This window comes from Chionomys nivalis, chromosome 23 (assembly GCF_950005125.1).
Source record: "Chionomys nivalis chromosome 23, mChiNiv1.1, whole genome shotgun sequence".
Lineage (NCBI taxonomy): Eukaryota > Metazoa > Chordata > Mammalia > Rodentia > Cricetidae > Chionomys > Chionomys nivalis.
The window spans coordinates 43,776,515-43,802,240 of record NC_080108.1 but is presented as its reverse complement, the minus strand read 5'-3'; the positions used below and the strand labels follow the sequence as shown (position 1 = coordinate 43,802,240).

The 25,726-nt window shown below is 42.8% G+C and overlaps 1 protein-coding gene across 1 annotated transcript; it reads left to right on the top strand.

Annotated features, from left to right (window-relative positions):
* The first annotated feature begins 966 nt into the window (after positions 1–966).
* LOC130865149 (E3 ubiquitin-protein ligase HERC2-like) lies at positions 967–25,158 on the top strand. Its single transcript, XM_057756024.1, is given in 24 exon segments — positions 967–988; positions 1,554–1,735; positions 2,141–2,288; positions 2,361–2,557; positions 2,864–3,094; positions 4,291–4,429; positions 5,650–5,781; positions 6,056–6,198; positions 6,535–6,673; positions 6,766–6,902; positions 8,097–8,195; positions 8,428–8,596; positions 8,693–8,818; positions 11,468–11,658; positions 12,477–12,575; positions 17,184–17,359; positions 18,560–18,671; positions 21,690–21,771; positions 21,869–22,012; positions 23,346–23,436; positions 23,706–23,883; positions 24,067–24,148; positions 24,236–24,407; positions 25,025–25,158. Coding segments are annotated over 24 exon segments (3,300 nt in total). The 3' UTR covers positions 25,134–25,158.
* The last annotated feature ends 568 nt before the right edge of the window (positions 25,159–25,726 follow it).

The window sequence follows — 25,726 nt, the reverse complement described above, 5'->3', positions numbered from 1 at the left end:
GCAGGCGGATCTCTGTGAGTTCGAGACCAGCCTGGTCTACAAGAGCTAGTTCCAGGACAGGCTCCAAAACCACAGAGAAACCCTGTCTCGAAAAACAAAAAAAAAAAAAAAAAAGAAAAGAAAAATTCCTCACAGCTGTACCTAGCATCTCTGCTTTTAGTTAATTCCAGGTCGTCGGTTAGCAACCAATAATAGAATCACACTGAATGAGTGATCTTGTGTTGGAAGCATGAAGTTATGTGTATTTGAGTGTTTCAGTGTGGTTGTGTGAGTATGTATGTACGGGAAGGTCTGTGGACAAGTAGCTGCGTCAGATGTAGTGGGAATGTGCTTGTGTGTGTCCCACTTGTGTGGTTGCAAGTGTGTGAGAGTGTCTGTTCCTGACTGTGAGTGCAAAACCAAGTATCGGGAATGAGCATGCATGAGTGTCCGTGCCAGTGAGAGTGAGGGCGTGTGGGTGTGGGCTGGGGGGTAAACATAGGCACAGATGGCTGTGATAATATGGGAGCAGGTGTTGAGTGTTAGCTGAGCACATGCATGCTATCAGTGTTGCTGTTGTGAACGTACATAGGAGAGCAAAGGTCAGACTTTTGAGTGTGTCACTGGGAGGAGGCTTGTTTGTTGATAGAGGGAGAAAGTGAGCACATATATGTGCGTAGGTGGATGAGTGCAAATGGATGTGTATGCGTATTTTAGCATGAGTGATTGTCTAAGCATATGTCTTCTGTGTAAATAAGAGGGATGTGTGCAAAGTGTGTCCTTTGCTTCTGTATGCAGTGTATGATTGTGAGTCTACTAGTGATTGCAGTAGTAGTAAAGGTGAGAGCTTGTGTGAGTGACTGTGGCAGACAATATTTGAATATGTCTCAGAAATTTGGAGTTAGTGTCTAAGTATATATGTGAATGTTAGTATGTGAGCTTGTGTCTTAGCTAAGACATGGGTCTTAGTGAGCTCGGAGGGCAGGAATGCAGTATGGGCTGGGGGAAGGTGAGTTGCTGCTGCCGCTGCTGTTGCCATGGGAACTCAGACCACAGGCTTCACATCCTAACTTGAGAGAATAGAAAGGCGGACATGTTCTTTGGACACTGGGAAGTCAGGAGGAGTAGAAAACCTCGTTCTCGTGGGCATATTAGAATGTCCCTCTAATCCAGTCACTGGAGAAGTAGAGGTAGGATCATGTGTTCTGGCTACATAAGAAAAAAACAAAGTAAACTTGGATTGGGCATTTTATGATGTCAGTCAAAATTGTGGGGACATTTAAGGCACATGAGATTAAGAAGTATAATAGCTGCACACTGTAAATTACTGCTGTTAGAAGTGTAGAAACAGGGTAAGTAGGTTAACTAGTCTGATCGCATGCATTTGAAAGGGTTAAAATGATGCCATGAAATGTTTTTTGAGCCAACTTAAAGCCTTTCTCCACTCCTGTCTGAGTCCCCTTGTAAGGCAGCTTATTGCCCAAAATGAATTGGTAGGTAATTTAACTGTGAGGGTTGTGCTCACGCTTGGTTTCTGGACTCTTGGTTCAAGCGTGCCCTGTCTCCTCTGGCAGCTCCTCCAGACAGACTGGTGTGCAGGGAGCAGCACCGGAGCTGGTGTACACTGGGCTTCGTCCGGAGCATCGCACTCAGCCCGCAGGCCTGTGGGGCCCTCAGCTCCCCAAAGTGGATCACGCTGCTCATGAAGATTGTGGAGGGGCATGCGCCCTTCACTGCCGCCTCCCTGCAGAGGCAGGTAATGTGCTGCTAGCCAAACCCAGCTCACTGAGGGCAGTCCTGAGTGAAGCTAGACCTGGCAACCATGCTTCTTCATGGAGAAAATAGCCACAGGTGCAACAGGAACCTCCTGGCCTTGGCTGCTGAGGGTCTTGATTACTTCAGTCCCTTCAGTTGCTAAATAAGCTTCTTCGTCTTTTCTCAGTTGTTCTCGTCCGCCCATGAAAACAGTAGCACGGTTGCCAGGAGTTAAGTTTAAAGAACAGTTTCACTTCAATTCATGCATTTTGAATTCCTGGTAGTCTTTCCTGTTAACCGTCTGATTAATCATGAATGTCAAAGTTGCAGATGGTTAATTTCATTAAGGGATAAAGAAAAGAGAAGGTAACGCTGTCTGATATCATTTTGTGTTGTGTTTGAGCAGATCTTAGCTGTCCGTTTACTACAAGCAGTTCTTCCGTCATGGGACAAGATGGAAAGGGCACGGGACATGAAGTGTCTGGTGGAAAAGCTGTTTGGCTTCCTGGGCAGCTTGCTCACTACTTGTTCTTCTGATGTCCCATTCCTTAGAGGTGAGTGGCGGTGCGTGTCCTTGGTGCCCTGTTTAGTGAGTGCTGTGCAACTTGGTTTTCTCTCTGCTTCAGAATCCACATTGAGGAAGCGGAGGGCACGACCGCAGGCTTCCTTGACTGCCACTCACAGCAGCACTCTGGCTGAGGAGGTGGTGGGGCTGCTCCGCACTCTGCACTCGCTCACCCAGTGGAACGGCCTCATCAACAAATACATTAACTCCCAGCTCTGCTCCGTCACACACAGCTGCTCTGGGAAGACTCCAGAAAGGGTGTGTTCCAGGTTTCCAGCAGTGTGCTGGGATCCTAGCGGTCAAGTTATCTTTAAACACGAAGCATTTTTATTTCATGTTTACTTAAGGGCATTTTGATGGAAATAACTATTAAAGAAATTAACAATTCAGATAGGCATGGTGTATGCCTGTAGTCCCAGCTGCTTGAAAGGTTGAGGCAGATGGTTTGCCTGAGCTCACAAGTCTGGGACAATGTAGTGATGCTCCTAAAGTGAATTTATACATAGTGAATGAGATAAAGGACTTGAGTTTAGCTACACTTCACACTCGCTGTCTCCCTTCTAGGCCCTGCTGGAGGACTACTTCCCAGACTCTGAGAACCTGGAAGTGGGGGGCCTCAGGGCAGTGCTGGCTGTGATTGGAGGGATCGATGGCCGGCTGCGCCTGGGAAGCCAGGTCATGCATGATGAGTTTGGAGAGGGCACAGTGACTCGCATCACCCCGAAGGGCAGAATCACTGTGCAGTTCTGTGACATGCGCATGTGCCGAGTTTGCCCGTTGAATCAGCTCAAACCGGTATGTAGCTTGGTGGAGCTCTCGAGTGTTAGGGGTGGCACTGAAACTGGTGTGTATGTCAGAACCTGTACTTTATGTTGTCTTCTAGGAAGCTGTCTGTGTGAGTCAGGAGTTCACGTAGCTTTCCTTCTGCGCTAGCTTGTGCTTCTAGGAAAGGCCCGTCTCAGGGAGCATACAGCCAGGGACTTTTAGACATAAAAAGAGATTGACATTCTATAAGGTAATTTTAAGTATTTAAAATAAGAGTTTCTAAAATGTATTTTTATTGAATAATTTGGCTTCTAAAAATGATTTTTTAAAATAATAATCTTTAGTTAGAAAAATGCTTTTAATCTTGATTTTAATCGTGGGGAATGCCATAGCTTAGCTAGCTGCTGTAACCCAAGTGCCCATGCCTTAGGACAGTAGAGAAGGTTATATAATTCTATGTAACCCAAGTGCCCTAGCACAGTAGAGAAGGTTATATAATTCTATGTAACCTAAGTGTCCGTGCCTTAGGATAGTAGAAAAGGTTATATAATTCTATATAACCCAAGTGCCCGTTCCTTAGGATAGTAGAAAAGGTTATATAATTCTATATAACCCAAGTGCCCGTGCCTTAGGACAGTAGAGAAGGTTATATAATTCTATGTAACCCAAGTGCAATTTGACTATGTATTTTTTAATAAAATATTTTTGATTATAATAGGAATAAGAACATGTAGTAAATTTGGAACGTACAGAAAAAGTCTTAGATTATAACTACCACCCTGATAGGTTAGTGTTGACGAACTGGTAAAGAAAACCTTCATATAGAGTATATCTGTTGTATGTGTACTTTTATCTTTCTGGAGTATCTTTCAGAATTATCCTCAGGCAGGACATGACTTGGAGTATGCATATTTAAATTCAGGTCTCATGCTTTAATAAATTTCAGACTTTGTTAATCTCATCAGCAACTCTTTTTTTTTTTTTTTTTTTTTTGGTTTTTCGAGACAGGGTTTCTCTGTGGTTTTTTGGAGCCTGTCCTGGAACTAGCTCTTGTAGACCAGGCTGGTATCGAACTCACAGAGATCCGCCTGCCTCTGCCTCCCGAGTGCTGGGATTAAAGGCGTGCACCACCACCGCCCGGCTAAAGATTTTTTTTTTTTTTTGGTTTTTCGAGACAGGGTTTCTTCATCAGCAACTCTTTGAAGGATTTTGTGCCCTTTCTTCAGCTCCCTGTTGTGGCCTTTAGCCTAAACAACCTGCCTTTCACGGAGCCTATGCTTTCTGTCTGGGCTGAGTTGGTGAACCTTGCTGGAAGCAAATTGGAAAAGCACAAAACAAAGAAATCAGCAAAACAGGCCTTTGCAGGTCAGTGCATAGTGTTCCACGGTAAAATAATCTGAACTGGCATTGCTTGTCATTTTATCAGAGTGGGTTTGTGTGACTGTTGGAGCCTTGGAGTTCACGTAGCACTTGTGGGCTATAGTTAGGAAAATAAAGTACCTTTTAGGTTTGCCGTTGACTTCAGATGTGGAACCCCATCACTTTGAACTGCCAGCACCTATTCTTAGCAGACTTTTAGGATATCGGGTTTGTTTCTCTGCTCATGACATTCTCAGGGTCAGCCCTAAAGAACTTTGTCTTTGGATTCTCTTGACTTTGTCTCTAACTGTGGTGGGCAGCTAGCTTCCTTAAAACCTTTCCTCCCTTTGGGTCTGGGTAACCACTCTTGGGATTTTCCTCTTCCTGCCCTTTGGTTATGCTCGGAATTTGTTTCTGTTTCTCTTGCTCTTTATACCATTGAAATCTTATGGTTTCCCTCGTAACCCCATCTCATTCTGTCTCCTCTTTGAACATACTCTCCCTGTTTACTCACCGTATTTGTTGTTGCTCCAACGTCTGTGATGGTAAACACCTTTAATTTTGAGTCTGCAGTTCACAGCTCTGAGTGGACGGCCTGTGAATATAGCAGCCCTTTGTCTCAAATTCAGTCTGTGTTCTCCCAATTGTCTCCGTTTTTGTTCATCATAGTGAACAAACTGGTCTGCCCGCTGGTCCAAGTTTAGTGCTCAAGGATTCATCTAATTTCATTTTCTCAACCTACACTTGCCGTGCTGTCCCTAAGGCCTCCTACATCCCCTGCTTAGGAAAGTTGCTTCTCTCCTGCATAGGCTATTTTGTGGTCCTTGGTCTGCTGTCAGACACATGTGGCACGGCTTCCTATCACTGCATCAGAGAGCTCATCCTAGGGAAATGACTTCAGTTAAAGTAGATGCTTTTGACAAAATTCCTCCTAGGAATATTGCAAGAAAATATGAAAATGTTTTATTTGTGTCTGGTTGAAATTTCAGTAATTTGGGAAACATTTAATGATAGCAGGAAATGCTTACATGGTTCTAGCCTTCAGTTCAATGCATTAAGATAGATACCTAGGGCGCCGAAGGAAGGAGACCTAGGAGTCAGAGGTCACAGTTGTTGGTAATCAGTTCATTCCTGAAAGCCACACCATTGCTTTCCCATTGTAGCGATGGCACGCATGGTGAACATGAGCTGGATATCTGGTTCTGACTGGTTCTTTTGTTCCATAGGACAAGTAGACTTGGACCTGCTACGCAGCCAGCAGCTGAAGCTGTACATCCTGAAAGCAGGGCGGGCGCTGCTTTCCCACCAAGACAAACTAAGACAGTATCTACTGTCTCAGCCCGGGACTCTACATGCAGGTATCTTCTTAACAGGGAGTTTTACGTAGATGTGACAGAAAGATACTCTAGTGGAAACATGTACAAGGAGCATGAATTAGCAGTTGATAAAAGGAGAGCGCATGCCTGGTGTGTGGGCTGGCTGCGCTGCAGATGCAGTTGTCAGCTATGAGACCTGTGTGTCTGAGGACTGATGCCTGGCTGTGTACAGTGCAGGCAGGCCAGCACACTACCTTCAGTAGAGGTGGGTTGGCTGTTGAGAAGTAGGATATACAGATTTTGTTTTCAAATTCAGATGATGGAGCAGCTGCATCCCCTGACCTCGGGGACATGTCACCTGAAGGGCCACAGCCTCCGATGATCCTCCTGCAGCAGTTATTGTCCTCAGCCACCCAGCCATCTCCTGTGAAAGCCATATTTGATAAACAGGAACTTGAGGTACACTTGTCTAACCTTGATAGCTTTAACTCAGTATGGTTAACTGTGAATGACTGACTGACTAGCTCTAACTGAAGCAGTCCCCTTCCCTAACGTGCTTTATTAATTCATTTTGAGATGCACTCGTAAATCTGTACTCTGCAGTGCAGCTCATGGAAGATGCTCAGATGGTCGAGGGCCCTTCTCCTAACCTTCCTTGTTTGCCTAGGCTGCTGCCTTGGCCCTCTGTCCGTGCTTGGCTGTGGAATCCACACCCCCTTCCAGTGCAGGCTGTGAAGACTGCAGCTCCAGTGAGGCCACCACCCCAGTCTCTGTACAGCACATCCATCTTGCCAGGGCGAAAAAGCGCAGGCCGTCGCCAGCGCCTGCTCTGCCTATTGTGTGCAGCTCATGGACATGGGATTTCCTAGGAAGAATATAGAGTTTGCTCTGAAGTCGCTCTCCGGCACATCTGGGAATGCATCTGGTTTGCCTGGTATAATTTTTTCCTGTATATGCTTGCATGTTTTTTGGGTTTGAAGTACAGTGCTATTGGTCTTGAAGGTAGCTGAGTGTTTTTGCTCTTAGGTGTGGAAGCCTTGGTTGGGTGGCTACTAGACCACTCTGATGTCCAGGTTACAGAGTTCTCGGATGCGGACACAGTATCTGACGAGTATTCAGACGAGGAGGTGGTGGAAGATGTGGACGATACCCCATACCCTGTGGTCAGTGGTTCCACGTATCCTACCAGTCTTACACGATGATTCTGTGTTACTTTTCTCCATCCCTCAAAAGAGCCAGTGCATGCCCTGTGGCTAGTTGTGCAAGCTTTACCCACAGCTCTGCTATGTAGAGAACAAAGTTGTCTTTTGCCGCTGAGATAATGATTGGTTTTCCTCTATTCCTCTTAGTTTTAGAAGCCAATGAGAACAATTGAGTGCTGTTGGGTAGAAGACACTGGACAGCCGTGTCTGTTGTGGTCACAGTTACTCTGCAGACTGAAAGAAGGAGGATTGATTGAGCTGAGAGTTCAAAGCTGTTCCTGGCAGTATCATTAGACATTGTCTGGCTAAAATACAAATAAATATGCTGAACCCTCCATAGTAAGAGGATCATGAGTTCAAGGATGGTTTTAGACTAGCCTTGGAAGTATACCAATACTCTGTTTTTAAAAGTCAAAAATACGTGCCATAGTGCTGCATGCTTGTAATACTACTTTGGAAACTGAGGCAGAAGGATCAGGAGTCAGAAACTAGCCTGGGATGCATACTGACAGCCCGTGTAAAGACAACCATTTAAATACGCAATCATATTTTGTGTGATATAGTGATTTTTTTATTTGAAACAATTGTTTTATAAAATTCATTTTTAAAAGCTCTGGAAAGTTTTGTTTATTGCAAACTGTTAAGATTCATTTTGCCTAGAATTATGGCTAAGAGGTTAAAAGCACTTGTTGCTTTTACAGAAGACCTGTGTTCAATTCTCAGCACCCACATGATGGCCTACAACCATCTGTAACTTCATCTGTCCTCTGTGATGCCAGGCATGCTTGTAGTGTACATACATCTATGCAGCCAAAACACTAATATAATATATTTAAAATTTTTTACAAAACTTTATTTTACATACTGTGCTATTGCTGATAAGGTAGGAAGATTTTTATAATGAAAGTACAGTATTGTCTACTGCATTTGTTTATATTATGGATTTCAGTACTTTTGTTTGTTTTTGTTTTTGTCAATAGGGTCTCATTGTGTAACTAACTGGCCTGGAATTTACTATGTAGGCCAGAATGACCTCAAATTTCTAGAGATCCATCTGTCTCTGCCTCCTGGGATTAAAGGTGTGTGCCACCATGCCCAGCTGACAGTCTTTCTTATGTGTCTTTTTCAATTTGTTTATGTGTTTATGTCACTTAGGCTGCTGGTGCTGTTGTGACTGAGAGCCAGACTTACAAGAAGCGTGCTGACTTCCTGAGTAACGATGACTACGCTGTGTATGTGAGAGAGAACGTTCAGGTGGGCCTTGTTCGTCTTTCATCTGCTTGAGCACCGCCCATATGCTGGCGCACAGGCCAGCCTGATGGAGGCAGCTCCTCAACGTTCTGTCTTCTTTGGTGACTCTAATTTGTGTCAAGTTGACAAACTAACCAGCGCAATATTTTTAGCTTATTTCTGGGTCCTAAATAAAATCTTTACATTGTATCTTCTGTCTAGGTGTACTTTACTGCACTTTGCATTTCAATTTCAGGTGGGAATGATGGTTCGATGCTGTCGAGCATATGAAGAAGTGTGTGAAGGTGATGTGGGCAAAGTCATCAAGCTGGACAGAGATGGATTGCATGACCTCAATGTGCAGTGTGATTGGCAGCAGAAAGGGGGTACTTAGTGGGTTAGCTATATTCACGTTGAACTCATAGGTGAGCACACTCCTTTTTAACACATTTTATTTCTTAGAGACACGGTTCCCAGAAAGTTAGCACTAATCATAGTGTGTTTGCCAATGAACTCCTTAGGTTATCCCCCACCGAGTTCTTCTTCTCACATCAAGATTGGTGATAAAGTACGGGTCAAAGCTTCCGTAACCACACCAAAATACAAGTGGGGATCCGTTACTCATCAAAGTGTGGGGCTCGTGAAAGGTAACAGCCAACAGAATGCTTTGTTACAGACTATAGTTTCCCTTATTACTGTGTGCATTAACATTTCTTTTTACCATGCTATAAAAGTTTGATTAATATGTCTGAGAAATACAGTAAAGGCCAGGAATAAACAGACATAAAAATAGCCAGGTTAGGGGAGCAGTTGGAAATTTTAATTAAAAAAGAATAAAAAAAAAAAAATAGCCAGGTTAAACAGACGAGTGCCACCATTACTTTATGTTTCAGCACTTGGATTCTGGAATATTGTTGCTTTCCCAGGGCTTGGCCATCGTTAGAACTTCCCAGGTCGCGCAAGAACAAATGACTTCTTTTATATTTTAATTTTTATTATAAGTATTTTTCTTTACTTAAAGGATTATTTAGTCAGGCGGTGGTGGCGCACGCCTTTAATCCCAGCACTTGGGAGGCAGAGGCAGGCAGATCTCTGTGAGTTCGAGGCCAACCTGGTCAACAAGAACAGGTTCCAAAGCTACAGAGAAACCCTATCAGTTTTTTTTTTTTTGTTTTGTTTTGTTTTTTTTTGAGACAGGGTTTCTTTGTAGCTTTGGAGCCTGTCCTGGAACTAGCTCTTGTAGACCAGGCTGGCTTTGAACTCATAGAAATCCACCTTCCTCTGCCTCCCAAGTGTTGGGATTAAAGACATACACCACCACTGCCCAGCTGCTTAAAAGATTCTTGTGTATCAAAACAAAAATATGTTTAAAAAAGCATTTATGGCTGCTAAATCAGTGTTTTGACAGAAGATTGTTCTTAAAGGATGGAAAGTTTTAGCATTGTTAATGTGGTTTATTTCCTAATATATGAAGGGACTAAGTTCAGTTTTTGACCTTTATAATTAAAAACTCGTTAGTATGGAGATTATAAGCACAAATAGAAGATACGAGCATCTGTACCTTCTCATCGGTGCAGCCACAGAGAACTCACTCTTGCTCTGCTGGAGCTGGCTGATGACTAAGTGCCGTCTCATTGCTAAGGAGCGTTCTTTAAGGAATGGGAATGCCTACAGCACTTACCACAGAGCTGCAGTGTTGAGCTTAGGTTTATGTTGACTGTAAAGTTGTCTCAGGTAGTTTCTGTCCTGTGCTAGCTGTCTCTACTATGTATTTCCAAAACCATCTGTCCATCCAAACAGACATTAGCATTTAACTCCCTCATCTTGTCTTTCCTATTCCTGCTGCCTTAGCTAGGCTTCCTGTGGCTGTGATAAAACACCATGATCAAAGAAGTTTAGGGAAGAAAGGGTTTATTTAATTTTGCAGTTTACAGATTTATAAACTGAGCAGGAACCTGAAGGCAGAAACTAAATCAGAGGCCATAGAAGAGTGCTGTCTGTTTGCTTGCTCCCATCCCAAGACACAAACAGATGCTTGCCCACCCATGTTAATGGCTGCATCATTCACAATAGCCAACATGGAAAACAAATCTTAAATGGCCATGAATAAATACACAGATAAAAACACTTGATATACATATTCAGTGGAAAGTTGTGACTATCAACTGTGTAAGACACATTCTGATGAAACATTACAGCACAGAAGAACCCTGAAGACAGTGGGGTAAACTGAGCCTTTAATCAGCAGGGTTGGTTTGTCAGATGTTAGTGATCAATTCCTATTTGAGCTCACTTTTATCAACTGTCATTGACATAGGTGTATGTTGAGCTGTAATCTAGTGAACAGAGGACAGAGACACCTCCCAAATGTGACGTCACTTCATAGTTCACTCTTGTCTGTACTTCCTGCTGGGATTTCAAATGCAGCTCGGCTCCTGGAGCTGCTCACAACCCTCTTGGGCCTTTCTGATAGCAATAAAGGGAGCTGTCAGATCCAGGCCGCGTCTCCTCTGCACACTTCCATTTATCCCTAGCCTTCTTTAGTTGCTGGCCTTAATTCTTTTCTATTTCATTATTTCGGTACTTTCAAACAGAGGTTTGTTTACTTTTTTTTCTTTTGTCTTATTCTTTTTTTTTTTTTTTTTTTTTTGGTTTTTCGAGACAGGGTTTCTCTGTGGTTTTGGAGCCTGTCCTGGAACTAGCTCTTGTAGACCAGGCTGGTCTCGAACTCACAGAGATCCGCCTGCCTCTGCCTCCCAAGTGCTGGGATTAAAGGCGCTTTTGTCTTATTCTTTTAGTTGGGAAAGGCTAACTGAATTTCAGAATTCACCATTAATGGATGTGTAAATACAAAGTTGATCTTTAGCGCTGCATTTATAAAAGTATTATTATTATTCTTATTTTTGTAGTCAAGAGACTGATTCTGGGGCATCCTGTATACCACACACACATTCTCCCACTGAACTACTCTCTCAGATCCTAAAAGTCATTCTAATAATATTTTTTTGTGAACTGACACAGGTTGTTTGGAAATACATTGCCCTGTTATTATCTGAGAAGATTTATGTGGAATGAATTACAGCATTATACAGACCTCATTTCTCAAATTGATACAAAGTAATATTGGATAGCTTTTTGAAAGCCATTTTTGGTATTAACTAACGGCTCTTTTTAAATTTAAAGATATTTGAAACTAGCATAGTTAGAAGCACTTTGCTGTGTAGTCCTCTGGTTTCTCAGACATGGGGGCTCTGTCCAGTCCCATAGTGTCTGTCCTCTGTCTGACCATGCAATAGGGCAGTCTGCAGTCTTCTGTGGCCGTTCCGGAAAGCAGCTGAAGCTCTGTCACAGCAGTCAGCCTGGAATGCTGCTAGACAGCTGGTCGCGGATGGTGAAGAGTCTGAATGTGTCGTCCTCTGTGAACCAGGCCTCTCGTCTCATTGATGGCAGTGAGCCCTGTTGGCAATCATCTGGATCCCAAGGGAAGGTAATGTTTGTGGGATGTGTCAGGAAACACTCTGATTTAGAAGGTGGATTTTAGACCTTTGCATTGAACTGAGAACTTTTAGCTTTGCAAATACCCTCTCAGCGCTCATTTTAAATTTCAGGTCATTAAATAATTTTAAACATACAGACTAGTATATTGTGTATTATTGTTAGATTTTTAAACACTGTGAATACAGATTTTATTAAGTGACCAGTTGAGTAACCAATTATTTTATATATTTTCATATGTAAAATGTTAATTCCTATTATACTCCAGGTTACAAGTTTTTCTGGCATACAAATGAGTTTTGGGGATTTCACTAACACTGTTTGTACCTTGTGTGCCAGCAGGGCAGATGTGATGGGAAGGGAAACGTTTTCTGTGACCCAGTCTAGATCCTGGTCAGAAGTCTGTAAATGTACCATTTATGTGACTTGGAGTGAGACTGCTCAAATCAGCAAGTGGTGGGAAGGGATGTTCTTTCTTCCAGAGTAGGGGTGAATCGTCACACTATATTTTACATTTAAAACTCAGGTTCAGGCTTCAGTGATATTGTTTTATATTACTTTGTTTATTGGTGTGTGTGTGCGTGCGTGTGTGTGTGTGTGTGTGTGTGTACGCACGTGGAGGTCAGAGCTCGTGGTTTTCTACCATGTAGGTTCCTTGGGGTTGAACGCAGATCATCAGGCTTAGCAGCAAGAGCCTTTGTCTTCCGAGCCATCATGCTAGCGCCTAGTGAAGACTCTTTAGCAGCTAAATATAACTTAAATTTCGATAACTGAGCATCTATTTTTTTTTTCTTCCCCCTTTAAAAAAAGCATTGGATTCGTTTGGAGATTTTCCCAGATGTTCTTGTTCATAGATTTAAAATGATAGTAGATCCTGCAGACAGTAGCTACATGCCATCCCTGGTCGTGGTGTCAGATAATTGAATTCGTTTCCTCTAAAAGAAGCCTCTCCTAACGTTTAATAAAGATTGCTTGTTTGATTTCTTTACCTTTCTTTCCCCCCAGGTGGAAGTTCCTTATAACCTAATTGAACTAAAGACTATTAATATCAACCAAACTGACACCACCGTGCCCCCTGCTGAATGACTGTGCCGAGGTGAGTTGAGTTGTAGTGACCTGTTTCTTTCTGTGTGATTGTGTGTAGCCCATGGATGGCAGCTATGTGTTCGCACTTAGATGAGTTTTTTTCTTCTTAAATGATTTACGTTCCTTAATACCTTATTTTATACAATTACCTCTGGGAAAGAAACAAAACCAACTTCACTTTTCCCTATTTTTGGTAATAAGCATATGTTCATATTCCTAGTGCTCTCTAAAAAAAGCTTTGATTGGAGTTTTTCTCTCTCCCTCCCTCCCTCCCTCCCTCCCTCCTTTCTTTTCTCTCTCTCTCTCTCTCTCTCTCTCTCTCTCTCTCTCTCTCTCTCTCTCTCTTTTTCTTCTTTTTGGTTTTGGATTGGTTTTGGTTTTTCTAGACAGGGTTCTCTGTATAGCCCTGGTTGTCCTAAAACTGGATCTGTAGACCAGGCTGACCTCAAACATACAGAGATCTACCTGCCTGCCTCTGCCTCCAGAGTGCTGGATTTAAATGCATGTGTGACCACCGTCCCTGGCTGAAGTTGCTCTTTACATCCATACATATTTGTCAACACCTAATATCTTTTCCTTAAGGTAGATTTTCTGACAATATTTGTGATATTGAAATTGCTTCTTTGTTGATGTGCCTTTGCTTCAACTGCTGAACCTGTGAAGTAATAATAAAATATCTTGCAGAAAGAATCTGGGTTTGTTGTGTCTCTTGAAAAGTCCGTCTGACAGATTTTCTGTACACATGTAGGATGGTTGTGCCCTCTGCACATGGTCTCTTTGCTGTGCAGAGACTTCAGCTGGCTGTGCCCTCTGCACATGGTCTCTTTGCTGTGTGAGACTTTAGCTTCTAGTCATTCTGCTTCTTAGCTCTGGGGCTCTTAGCTCTACTGTTGGTGTTCTGTGTAGAAAGTTCTCATGTATAGCTATACCAAGTGTTTTCTGTGCATTTCCCTTTAGCCATTTCAGTGTTTCCAGTTGCTCTCCTGTTCACTTTAAGTTGCGTGTAGGGTGAGAGATAAAGATCTCATTCTTCTACAGGTGGGCATATAGCTGTGTCAATCCTCTGTTTACTAAGTTTTTTTTTTCGGTGTTTGTTTTTGACATCATTTCTTGAAAAATAGCGGTGTGCATTTATTTCTGAGTTCTCCATTCTGTTCTGTTTGTCAGTGTGTTTGTTTTTGTACCAGGACCATGTGGCTTTTGTCACTGTAGCGTTCAGTAGAATAATTTGAGGTTGTATATTATGATGCATCTGGCAGTGTTCTTTCTGCATAGAATTACTTTGACTACCCAGTTTGTTTTTATATTTCCATATGAGTTTAAGATTTATTTCTACTTCAGTTAATACATCATTGCAGTTTTGAAAAAGCTTATATTGAACCTGTTAATTATTCTTGGTGACAGAGCTGTCTTTATGACATTAGCTCTGCCAAGACAGGAGCCTGGGCGTGTTTTAGTCACCTAGTGTTGTCTTCAGCGTTTGTATACTTACCTTCTGCTGAGAGTTCATTCCTAGATTCTCTCCCTCTTTTAAGAAAATATGGTATACAGGATTTTTTCTTTTGAGTTCCTTTCTTAGCAAGTTTACTATTGTTGTATAAATAAAAGCTATTACTATTTGTGTTATCATTTTGTATACTGCATTTACCAGGTCTTCTAGTTTCCTATTAGACTCACTGTGTCTTAAGTATAGAGTCTTGCCATCTGCACACTAATATTTCAAGTTTTTAATCCCTTATTATTTCTATCTTGTTGCTATAGCTGAGATGATGAACATCATATTTTATAAGAATGGAGGAAGCAGGTTCTCTTGTCTTGTTCCAATTGTAGAGGAGATGTCAGTTTTCCCCATTTAGTACGGTGTTGACTCTAAGTTTGCCGTATCTAATAGCCAATATTACTATATTGGGGTCTGTTCCATTTATTCCTAATTTCTTCAGGGACTTTTATCTTTAGTTCAACTCTGTAAATTGCCTTCTCTGTATTTATTGAGATGACGATGTGGTTTCTGTTTTTAAGTCTATTAATATGTTATATTATGTTGATTGATTTGCATATATTGAACCAACCTTTCATCTCTGGAAGGAAACCACTTTGATCAAGGCATATAATCTTATTAATGTGATTTCGACTTTAGTTTACAAAGGCGTTTTTATATCTGTTGATAAATAAATTAATCATGGTTCCTTTGGTTTGATATCAAGGTGATAGTGATTTAGTAAGATAAAATTGATACTATACCTTCCCCTTTTGTTTTGTGAAATGTTCATAAATGCTGATGGGTGTCAGATTTCCTTTACATATTTGCTATTATTCATCAGTAAACTCATCCAGTTCTGGGCTTTTCATTGTGAAGGGTTACTTATGTACTGCTTCCACTCTTTTAAAGTTATGAATTTGTTTATATTGTTAACATCCTGTAGATTTAATTCCTGTAGGTCATATGCACTTAGAAATTTTATCTCTTGATTTTCAAACTTGGAACACACATTTTCAAAGTATTCTCTAATGATCTTGTGGGCTTCATTGGTGCCTGTTTTAGTAATTTCTTTTTCAGGTTATCCCATGGGTGATGGAACATTGTACACTTGTTGTAGGAGCTTGAAATTTTCCTTCCCCATTTCTTCAGTGAGTCACTGTTCATTTAAAATGTATTGTTTAGTCTTAAAGTATTTGTGTGTTTTCTAAGGGTCACTGTGGGGTGGGTTTTTCCCATCGCATTCAGGGATTATTTCTGCTCTCTGTCTGCCTGTAACATCAATTTTTAGAGAATGGCAGGATACCTGTTAAATCCACTTTCTCAGTATTTTATAGAATTTGGAGCCCAAAATTCTGGGTATTAAATACTTACCTATAAATTTTTACTTAAAAAAATTAAATAATTGTGTCCTCTTGAATTGTTCTCTTTATTAGCATATAGTGGCCCTCTGTGCTTTATCACACCTATCCTATCATCTATCTATCTATCTATCTATCTATCTATCTATCTATCTATCCATCGTGTGTGTGGGTTTGGGTTTGGGTTGATAGATTTCTCACTTTTATTTCATATGAATTCAGCCATGTGGGTTGTCTTCACTTGGGTTTATATTCAGGGGGAAACTGGCTGCAGTAACATTTCTGATGTTTGGACAGTAGTACTAGTATTAGCTGCAGGAGTGAGTTCTCTGTCCCTTACTTGTCCCTATAAGATTTGGAGACAGGGACACTAGCCTCCTGGTTGGGAAGAATGTTGCAAACTCACAGGGATTAAGAGTATCAGTATTTTAAGTAGTCAGTGAAGGAACTGTGGAGAAAAATAGAGTAAGAAGGAAAGTATGTGGGTTAGAGGTTTAAAAAAAGCAGTAGAAAACAATGTATATTAGATTTAGAGAAATGAGACATGGATCTAAGAGCCTTTTCCAACATGATATAAACCACAGCATATTAATCGACTACTTAAGGTACAAAAGTATGAATATGGAAGAATTAAATTCTTAAAATGAAAAAAGATGTATGTGTATAAAATAGGTTGCTAAAATCAAAAGATTACTGATAAAAAGCCATACTGGATAAAAGAGAAGAGGTACTGTGTTCTCAGGAGTGCTTCTGGACCCTGGGAGGGGAGAGTCTGTCCCTGTGTTGTGTGCATCAGGGTCTACCACCAACTCCATGGAGCCCCTGTACCTCCTCCTTGCTGTGACCTGGCAGGGGCTGTCACAGATCTTAGCTTTGTACACGCGCCTGTGCTTCTGCCCCTCTACACCGTCTAGCTTGGCATTTGGTGCTTCTGGCCAGATGCTGTACCATGCTCCGGGTTTTACAGCTCCTTCCCTGAGTCTGATTCACTTGTGTGTGATCCACAATCCCTACTCTTCTTTTCCGGTCAGGCACAGACTTGGCTCAGTCTCTGGCATTCTTTACACTTCTCCACTGCCTGGCTGTGAGATTACCTGTTACTTCTCCAGGCAGTGGTAGGGAAGGAGGATTTTAAGTATTGGAAGCGTTCAGTTTCAGGTTCTTCCACCTCTTTCTAGGGTGTAATTTCCCGAGGTCTAGTTAGCTTGATGTTCTGACTCCAGTTTGAATTTCCAGCAGCTCACACTTGTCTGTCCTGGCAGCTCTCATGCTTTCCCTGGGAGCTAGGAGTCCCTTCAGGGCACTTGCTGGCAAGATTCAGCCCTGACCATGCTCCTTGGTGTGGTCAGATGAACTAACTGGCTTCTTTGGGGGCAGGAAATGAAATCCCACTCTGTCTTCTTCCTGTTTTCTGTAGTTCTTTATGTTATTTCTCCATTTTATTCTTTGGTTTCTCCTTTTATCTTGGCCTTCTTCTACCCAGACTGGTGAAATCACAGATGTATTTTGTAACCTACAATCTTCCCAGAATGTCAATGTCAGTGTCTGTCTTCTGAGTCTGAGGTGTCTGTAACTTGTCATTTTCTCATCCAGTATCACAGGTACATTGAGATCGCAATAAAGCAGTGCAGGAGCTCAGGGATTGATTGCAAAATTCACGGTCTCATCCTGCTGGGACGCATCCGGGCTGAGGAGGAGGATTTGGCAGCGGTTCCTTTTCTGGCTTCAGATAACGAGGAGGAGGAGGATGACAAAGGCAGCACTGGGAGGTGAGAGCTTCTTCCTCTGGGACTGGCTGCCTTCTGTCCCATTCCCAGATTGTGAATCGTGCCTACTAGGATGCTTAGTCGAGTTGTCAAAAATAATATCTTGCAAGAAAATAAAACATAAAAAATGCACATTAAAAAAAAAAAAGACCATTAGAGAGAAGATTGGGGAAAAAAAGCTTACTTTTGTTTTTAATCTGAAACGTTCTGGTCCTGTTTTGGTTTAAATCCCTGTAGCTTCCTTTTGTTTTCTGTGCTAGATCATGATTTTCGGTAGACACGGTACGGCACATTCTATTGCTAGCTATTTTACTGTTAACTTAAATGTTTTAGCTTTTCTTTATTATGGTAAAATACACTAAGCCTGATTTTCCACTTCTGCAGTTTTAAGCTTACAACTGGGTGGCATTAAGAACATGGACGTTGTTACACTGCTGACTCTGGGCTGTCTCGAGGCTCTTGTGTATAATTCCTGTGCAATCCTAGGACTTCTTCTTACCTGGCTCTGTAGGTGGGGATGCCTGCTGCTGTGCTGTCATTCTGTACATGTGTGTGCAGCAGCTTCTGTGGGTCCATCCTGCGGTGGACGGTGACACTGGACAGACTCCCCTGCATCAGCGTGGTGTTGGAGCCGGGAAGAAAGGGGTTGTGTAGGACTGCAGCGGAACATCGCCCCGACAGGAAAGCTCAGTGCTATGAGACAGGCTGTGTCGGGGGACGAAGATTCTTCCATTGTGTGTTGTTCCATGTCGTGTGTGACAAGGACTACTTTAGGCTTCCTTTGGAGTCCTGACAGAAACATTGTGCTGATCGCTTTCCTCACAGTTGAGCTTTTGCAGATGGGTTAGTGCGTGTGGGGTTGTTCAGACAAACGTGCAAAACACATTTCAGTGTCTCCAACACTGCTCCTGCCGTGCTGGCTTCCTAGTAGGGCCAGAGCCTTCCATAGGCGGTGGACACAACTCAGGTGACCAAACGCATTTTGCTGTAAGTGACTTTCAGTGATGTAAGGAGACAGAGAGCAGCTCCTTCTGTACTGCTGCTCAACACATGCTCTTGTCATCAGTGCCACAGCTCTGGAGCACTTGCCTGTATACAGACTGGTGGTTTCATGTGCTAAAGCAAGTCTTTGAGAAGGACTCCTTACTTGGAGGAGCTCTTTATGTTTTAAATGCTTTGTTTCTACCTTTGTTTCCTGTCTAGTCTCATTAGAAAGAAGACTGCCGGGTTGGAGTCAACGGCTACAATAAGAACCAAAGTGTTTGTGTGGGGCCTGAATGACAAGGACCAGCTGGGTGGGCTCAAAGGCTCTAAGGTACCTACCCCGTTCCCTGTGCCTGACGGCAGTGCTTGCGGCTTCTGCCTGAGGCTCAGCAAGGCAGGCTCTTTAACCCTCTTTCTAGATGTGGGTTCTGAGTTCAGACTGTGAGCTGCTTCTCTCCTTTATATACAGTTGTATGGAAAGAATGCTTTGTGAGCACAGAGAAATGGAACAGTAGATCTGTGCACACTTGTCATTGTGGAGTGGCTGTGGGTAGAGACCCCCTCCCCCCTCCACTCATTGACACACTCATTTTTTTTAAAACGGTTATTTATTATGTATACAGTATTCTTAGTATTCTGCATGTATGCCTCCAGGCCAGAAGAGGGCACCAGATCTCACTACAGATGGTTGTGAGCCACCATGTGGTTGCTGGGAATTGAACTCAGGACCTTTGGAAGAGCAAGCAGCGCTCTTAACCACTGACTGAGTCATCTCTCCAGCCCTCACTCATTCATTTTTGTATCCTGATCATGGTTTCCCCTTCTTCCCCCTTTTACCTATTCATTCATTCATTCATTCATTCATTCACTTATCATTCATTCATTCATTCATTCACTTATCATTCATTCATTCATTTTTACATCCTGATCATGGTTTCCCCTCACTCCTCTCCACCCAGTCCTTCCTTTCACTGTTGATTAATCCTGAGACTACTGGGCAGTGGTGCTACACGCCTTTAATTCCAGCACTCAGGAGGTGGAGGCAGGTGAATCTCCGTGAGTTCCAGACCAGCCTGGTCTACAGAGCGAGTTCCAGGACAGGCTCCAAAGGTTTTCTGTGTCTTGAAAAACCAAACATTTGCTTCTATGCTTATACTTGATTTCACAAATAATTGAGTTAAAGGCTAATTTTTGAAGTGCTTACTCACAAAAAAGGTGACATTTTCCAAATAAAAAAATAGAGTAACTCTAACAAACAATGCATCTGAATTAGGACTGAATTAATTGTACATTGTATCTTGTTTGATGAGGTCCAAAAAACCCAACTTACTCTAATTTTTAGTATTGGGGGACAACTTCACCTGATGAGATCTGTTCTTTTTAGTCTCTGTGGTGACAACATCAGTCATGTGCCTCTGTCACCGGTATTACTAGGAAGCAGAGACTGCTGGAACTCACTTACTTGAACTAATTTATATTGTTATTTAGGCAGCCTTAAATGACATTTATGTCCTGAGGTCACAGATCCCCATTTTGCAGTGGTTAGGTATAGGTATATTGATGGTTAGGTATAGGTCAGGTATAGGTATATTGATGGTTAGGTATAGGTCAGGTATAGGTATATTGATGGTTAGGTATAGGTCAGGTATAGGTATATTGATGGTTAGGTATAGGTCAGGTATAGGTCTTATCTGGACCAGAGCCTTTTTTACCTCACACTTCCAGGTTATAGTCCAGTCCATTCATAATGCAAAACAAATCACCATATAATAATACAGGGTTTCTTAGGCAGGATTTTTAATTTTAACCACATCTATCACAGTGAAAAGCAGAAACATGTAATTTCCTTCCTTCCTTCTTTCCTTTCTTCCTTCCTTCCTTCCTTCCTTTGAAGGAAACAGGGCTCACTATATATCCCTGGGTGGCCTGGCACTAAGCCTGCAGTCTGGGCTGCCCTATACTCACAGAGATCCTCATCTGCCTCTGCTTACCAGACTTTGAGATAAAGGATGTGCCACACCATGCCCAGTTAGCACAGTTTCTTATGTATGTGAGTTACAGTCAGAGTGAGCAAGGCTGTGACAGAACACCTCAAAGAAGCACTCCCATGAAGACAGGTGTGCTTCGGTCCACATTTCGAGAGGAACACAATCTGTCATGGTGGCAGCAGCTTACTTACTGCATCTGAGCAGATCAGGAAACAGAAGACTACAAGCAGTCTGTGGTGCTGTAACCCTCCAGGCCAACCCCCAAGTATCTCATTTCTTCCACCTAACTCCCCCTTGTTGTAGAGTCTCCAGTTCTCCAGAATAGACCACGACTGGAGAGTAAATGTTCAAACACATGAACTGGTGGGGCATGTTGTCCTCAGGTCACGGCATGCTTATTTCTTCTTAGACCTTTCAGTACAAAAATGTTCACAGGTACCAAGGTAGACAGGTTTAGAGTTGTGACTTCTCTTGTCCTCATTTCAGACTCCAAGTGTTGTCCACAACTGGCTGCTCTTTGTATGTTTTCATGCATATGGCAGTTCCTTAGGCACCATATGCTTTCATTAGTCCCAAACTCATTGCTTGGGCTAGGTTGGCTGACCAGCAAACTCCAAAGGATCTAGCTACCTTTCTTTCCCAACAATGAGTAAGCACAGGACAGCTGCCTTTCTTCTCCAGCATTGAGAGTATAAGCACTGAACAGCACCACAACTGGAGGTTTCTCTCCTGCCTGCCAGTTCGAGGCTTAATATTAATTATAAAAGTTCGACCAATGGCTTAGGCTTTTACTAGCTAGCTCTTACATTTATATTAACCATTTCCATTGATCTGTGTATCTCCACGTGCCCCATGGCTTACTGGTAATGCTCTGGCATCTTACTCCTCCAGCAGCTCCTGACATTGCCCAGACTCCGCCTTCCCGCCTATTCAATTTGGCTTTCCCGTCTCTCTGTATTCTTCCCTGCCATAGGCCAAAGCAGCTTTATTCATCCACCAATAAAGGCAACATATATTCGCAGCATACAGAAGGACATTCCGCATCACACCACACTTGGTTCTTTTATTGAACTCTGGATTGGACTCAAATCCTCATCCTTGCATGGCGAACCCTAGACTGAGTCTTCTCCCCAGCCCCTGATCTAATTGTGTTTCTGTACTGCAGACACACTATCAGTAAATCTAATTGTATTCTTTCATCTCTAAAACACTTTAGTTTGTACTTCTAAGAGCTAAGGACTCTTGTGGTTAAGGTAATCACAGACTGACAGCAATTCTGTATATCATCTGTTAAGATCACTTAGGGGTGAAAAAGTATAAACATTCTCTTTTTCTTCCTTTGCTTTAAAAAATCCTTCCAGATCAAGGTTCCTTCATTCTCTGAGACTCTGTCCGCTCTGAATGTGGTTCAGGTGGCTGGTGGATCTAAGAGTTTGTTTGCAGGTATGATGATTTTAGTATTGGTAAATTATGTTGAACACACATTAAACAGTGTGGCCTTTATTTTGTGAGAGCTGAGACTTCTGACTGCTCCTTGCAGTGACTGTGGAAGGGAAGGTGTACTCCTGTGGAGAAGCCACAAACGGCCGGCTGGGGCTGGCTATGTCCAGCGGGACGGTCCCTATTCCTCGGCAGATCACAGCCCTCAGCAGCTACGTGGTCAAAAAGGTAGCGGTCCACTCAGGTACGAGCCCAGCACCAGTGCACAGGGGCCTGATGTGCCTCTTGCTTTGGAAGTGTTTCAAGCCCTTCAGGAACTCTCTGAAGTATCCTTGTGTTCTTTTTTAAGTTTTAGTTAACTAGTCTGAAGAAAGAGGTAGATGATGTGACTCAGTCTAAGATTAGTTATTAGTACTTAATAAAGCTTTTTGGAAGCCATCATTGTTGGCATTTCAGGTGTGTGTTGTGCCTCTCAGAGGATTTGTGCTCAGTCCTGGAGCGCTTGTGTCTGTCAGACCCTGCACTTTTTAGCTATGAAACTGTAAAGTTCTGTCACTTAAATAGGGTATCTTACTATGAAAACTCAGTGGCTCCCATGAGATTCCCCAGAGCACCAATGAATTCTCAGTGTGAGAAAAGTGGTTTTCAAGCAAGTTCACTGCTGCCCCTCAGCTTCCGCTTTGGCATTACTGAAATGTTCTGAACACCGTGCCAGGTCCTGAGGGATGGAGCCGACTCTGGATACTAAACTCAATTCACACTTGTACTGGTTAGGATTCCGGAGGACCTATGTGCGAAACAAGGACTTACTCTTCTCCTCTGTTAAGCTCCTGGTAGGGTCTGAGCCCATCTGTAAGGCATCTGCCTGTGAAGAGCACTGGCCCTTCTGGCCTGTTGCTGTGGGAAGGTGGCTGTAATACTCTAGCCTGTGCAGCCCTTCTCTAGAGCTGGACTTGTTGTTGCCCCTGATAGTATATGGAGTTGTCTGTTGCTGAGTCCCTGCTGCCGGGAGCCCCGTCTGCTCTGCCTTGGAGCTCAGTGGTTTGTAGATCCTTCCCTGACTATGCAGCCAGAGCTCACGCCTGTAACGTGAGGCAGAGCGCTGGGCTGGGAGAGTGTCGGGGAACAGCGTAGCTGATGTGCTTTCAGAAGAGCGGGTACAGTGTCTTAGCTGCCGCAGTGGGGCTTGTTCAGATAGTCCGCTGCCGGGACATGTGGTGGAGCTCTTGTCAAGGTGTTTGACAGTCTGCTTAATGATGTTGTCCTGTCTTCACTCCTTATCTTAGTTTGGACTTTTTATATATTTAAAGTAATGGACTTTACATGAACAGTCATTATTATTTTGCTTCTTTTCAGGTTAAATATTTTTAACAATTTTTAGTTTACTTAAAGGTCATTTATTTTACATATATGTCACCCAGAAAGCTTTCTGTGATAACTGTGGTGATGGTTCTGTTATTCATTTAGCTAACACATACACATCGAGCACATGCCTCCATATGCCAGGCAGAGTAGGTAGCACACGGTGAACTCTTTAGAAATTACGTGTTGACAACCTTCCCCTGTGTATGTTGCAGGTGGCCTGCACGCTACAGCCTTAACAGTGGATGGGAAAGTGTTCTCGCGGGGTGAAGGTGATGATGGGAAACTTGGACACTTCAGTAGAATGTAAGACTCTTCCTCAATCTTGCTCATTCCTAAGAAACTGTTAGCTAGTAATAATAGGGTATTTTCACAGTTGTTTACAGAAAATTATTGATAGAAGTTATTTATTGATATAAATATTATTATTAAAAACCGTAGATGGATACACTGTAGTTTGATCCACTCTCTTTTTTAAGGTTTGACAATTAGGGTGACGTATATTTTTTGTTGATCAAAGATGGGCCGTCTCTGAAAAACAGCTTGGTAAAAAGTGTACTTTACTCTTGCCCTAGGAACTGTGACAAGCCAAGGCTGATCGAGGCCCCGAAAACCAAGCGCATCAGGGACATAGCCTGGGGCAGTTCTCACAGTGCAGCCCTGACGTCCAGCGGGGAGCTGTACACCTGGGGCCTGGGCGAGTATGGCCGCTTGGGACACGGTGATAATACCACACAGCTGAAGCCCAAAATGGTGATTATACACATTTTCATTGCTTATAAAAGCTTTTTCACTTTGTTTTTTCAAGTGAAGATAAGCCTCAAGTCTGGGTTTTTAAAGACACGAACAATATACTGACTTTCAGTCTGTGGAAAAATTCCCATTGCTTTCCCAGTTCCCGGGCTTCATTCTGTTTTTGCGTTCGTAATCGAGTAGGTGAAAGTCCTTCTTGGTCACAGAGTAATCCAGGTTGCGTGTGGAAGCCGAGATGCACAGACACTGGCTCTCACTGATGAAGGTAGGAGCTGGTTGAGATGCTGAGTGTCCTCTGGGTAGGGATGTAAATACTAAGAATTTACCTGAGGTGTTTGATTTTTAAACCCAGGTTTGGTGTTTTCCTGGGGTGATGGTGATTTTGGAAAATTGGGCCGAGGGGGAAGTGAAGGCTGTAACATTCCCCAGAACATCGAGAGACTAAATGGCCAGGGTGTGTGCCAGATTGAGTGCGGAGCTCAGTTTTCCTTGGCACTCACCAAGTCAGGAGTGGTGTGGACATGGTATGTAAGCTTCCTCAGTGTCATTGCCAAAGGCAGACTGTTTGGAGAGCCCTGGCTTTGCCCTGTGCCCAGCCTCGGCTGCTAGTAAAACTGTTACTTTCTTACTCATTTGGCATCTTTTTGTGAAAAAAAAAATCTATGTTGAATTGAGATTACTGATAAAATTATGAAAAAGGAAGATCTTACAGTTCATTTTGTAAAGAAATCTATAGACAGTTTTACCCAGTTTGTGTGAGGTTTATATAGCTTTAAAAAAATTGTGAATTACATTATACTGGAAGCTACATGAAATAAGACAACGAAACAGACTTCTAACTTCCTTATGTCATATCAGGCAATTATCAAGTTGAAAAGACATTCCAGATAGCGCTTGGGAGGGGGGTTGGCGGTGTGCTCTATTCCGTCTCTTTATAATCCATAGTAACTGAGTTCTTATGTGACACATGACAGCACGAGAGGTCTTCCCCGCCAAGTTAGTCTGCGCTAATTTGGATGTGGTATATATTCTGTGTGATGTTATCACTCCACTCTAGAAGGTGTGCGGTCGTGAAAGTTTTCCTGTAGCATTGCCAGACTGTAACCATGTAGTGATCCCGGAACTGCTGCTTTGTCCCCAGGGGGAAAGGGGACTACTCCAGACTGGGCCACGGCTCAGATGTGCACGTGCGGAAGCCACAAGTGGTGGAGGGACTGAGAGGGAAGAAGATCGTGCATGTGGCGGTCTGAGCCCTGCACTGCCTGGCGGTCACAGACTCGGGACAGGTGAGGCTCAGTGACCTGTGGTAAGGGCTCTAGGAGTGCTCGGCGGGTTTAGTGCTTGTCTTGTCCACACTGGAGGACGCGCTAACACCCAGCCTTCGGAAGTCTGGAGCCGGAGAATAGCTAGTTGCAGGCCAGCCTACGTTACATAGTGAGTTCTGGTGGGCCAGCCTGGGTCACATTTTCAGCATGCCACACCAAGAAAATAAAACAACAAATATCCCTTAGACTCCTGAAATGCTTAGGTGAGTTTAATATTAGGTTAGTGCAAAAATAATCACGGTTTTTGTGTTGAAATTTGCCATTTGATACTGAAATATATTCTAAATAAGTTTATTATGTTTATTATACATAATTCTTACTTTTTTATAATGATTTTATCTGTGGGTGTTTATGTCTGTCTGTCTGTCTGTGTGCACACATGTATAAGTCAGACGGCAGCTTTCCAGAGTTGGTTCTCTCACCATGTGAGGGTTGGAGATTGAGCTCAGGTTGTCAGTCTTGTCCACAAGGACTTAATGCTGAGCCTCTCAACGATCCCTATCATACATCATTTTACC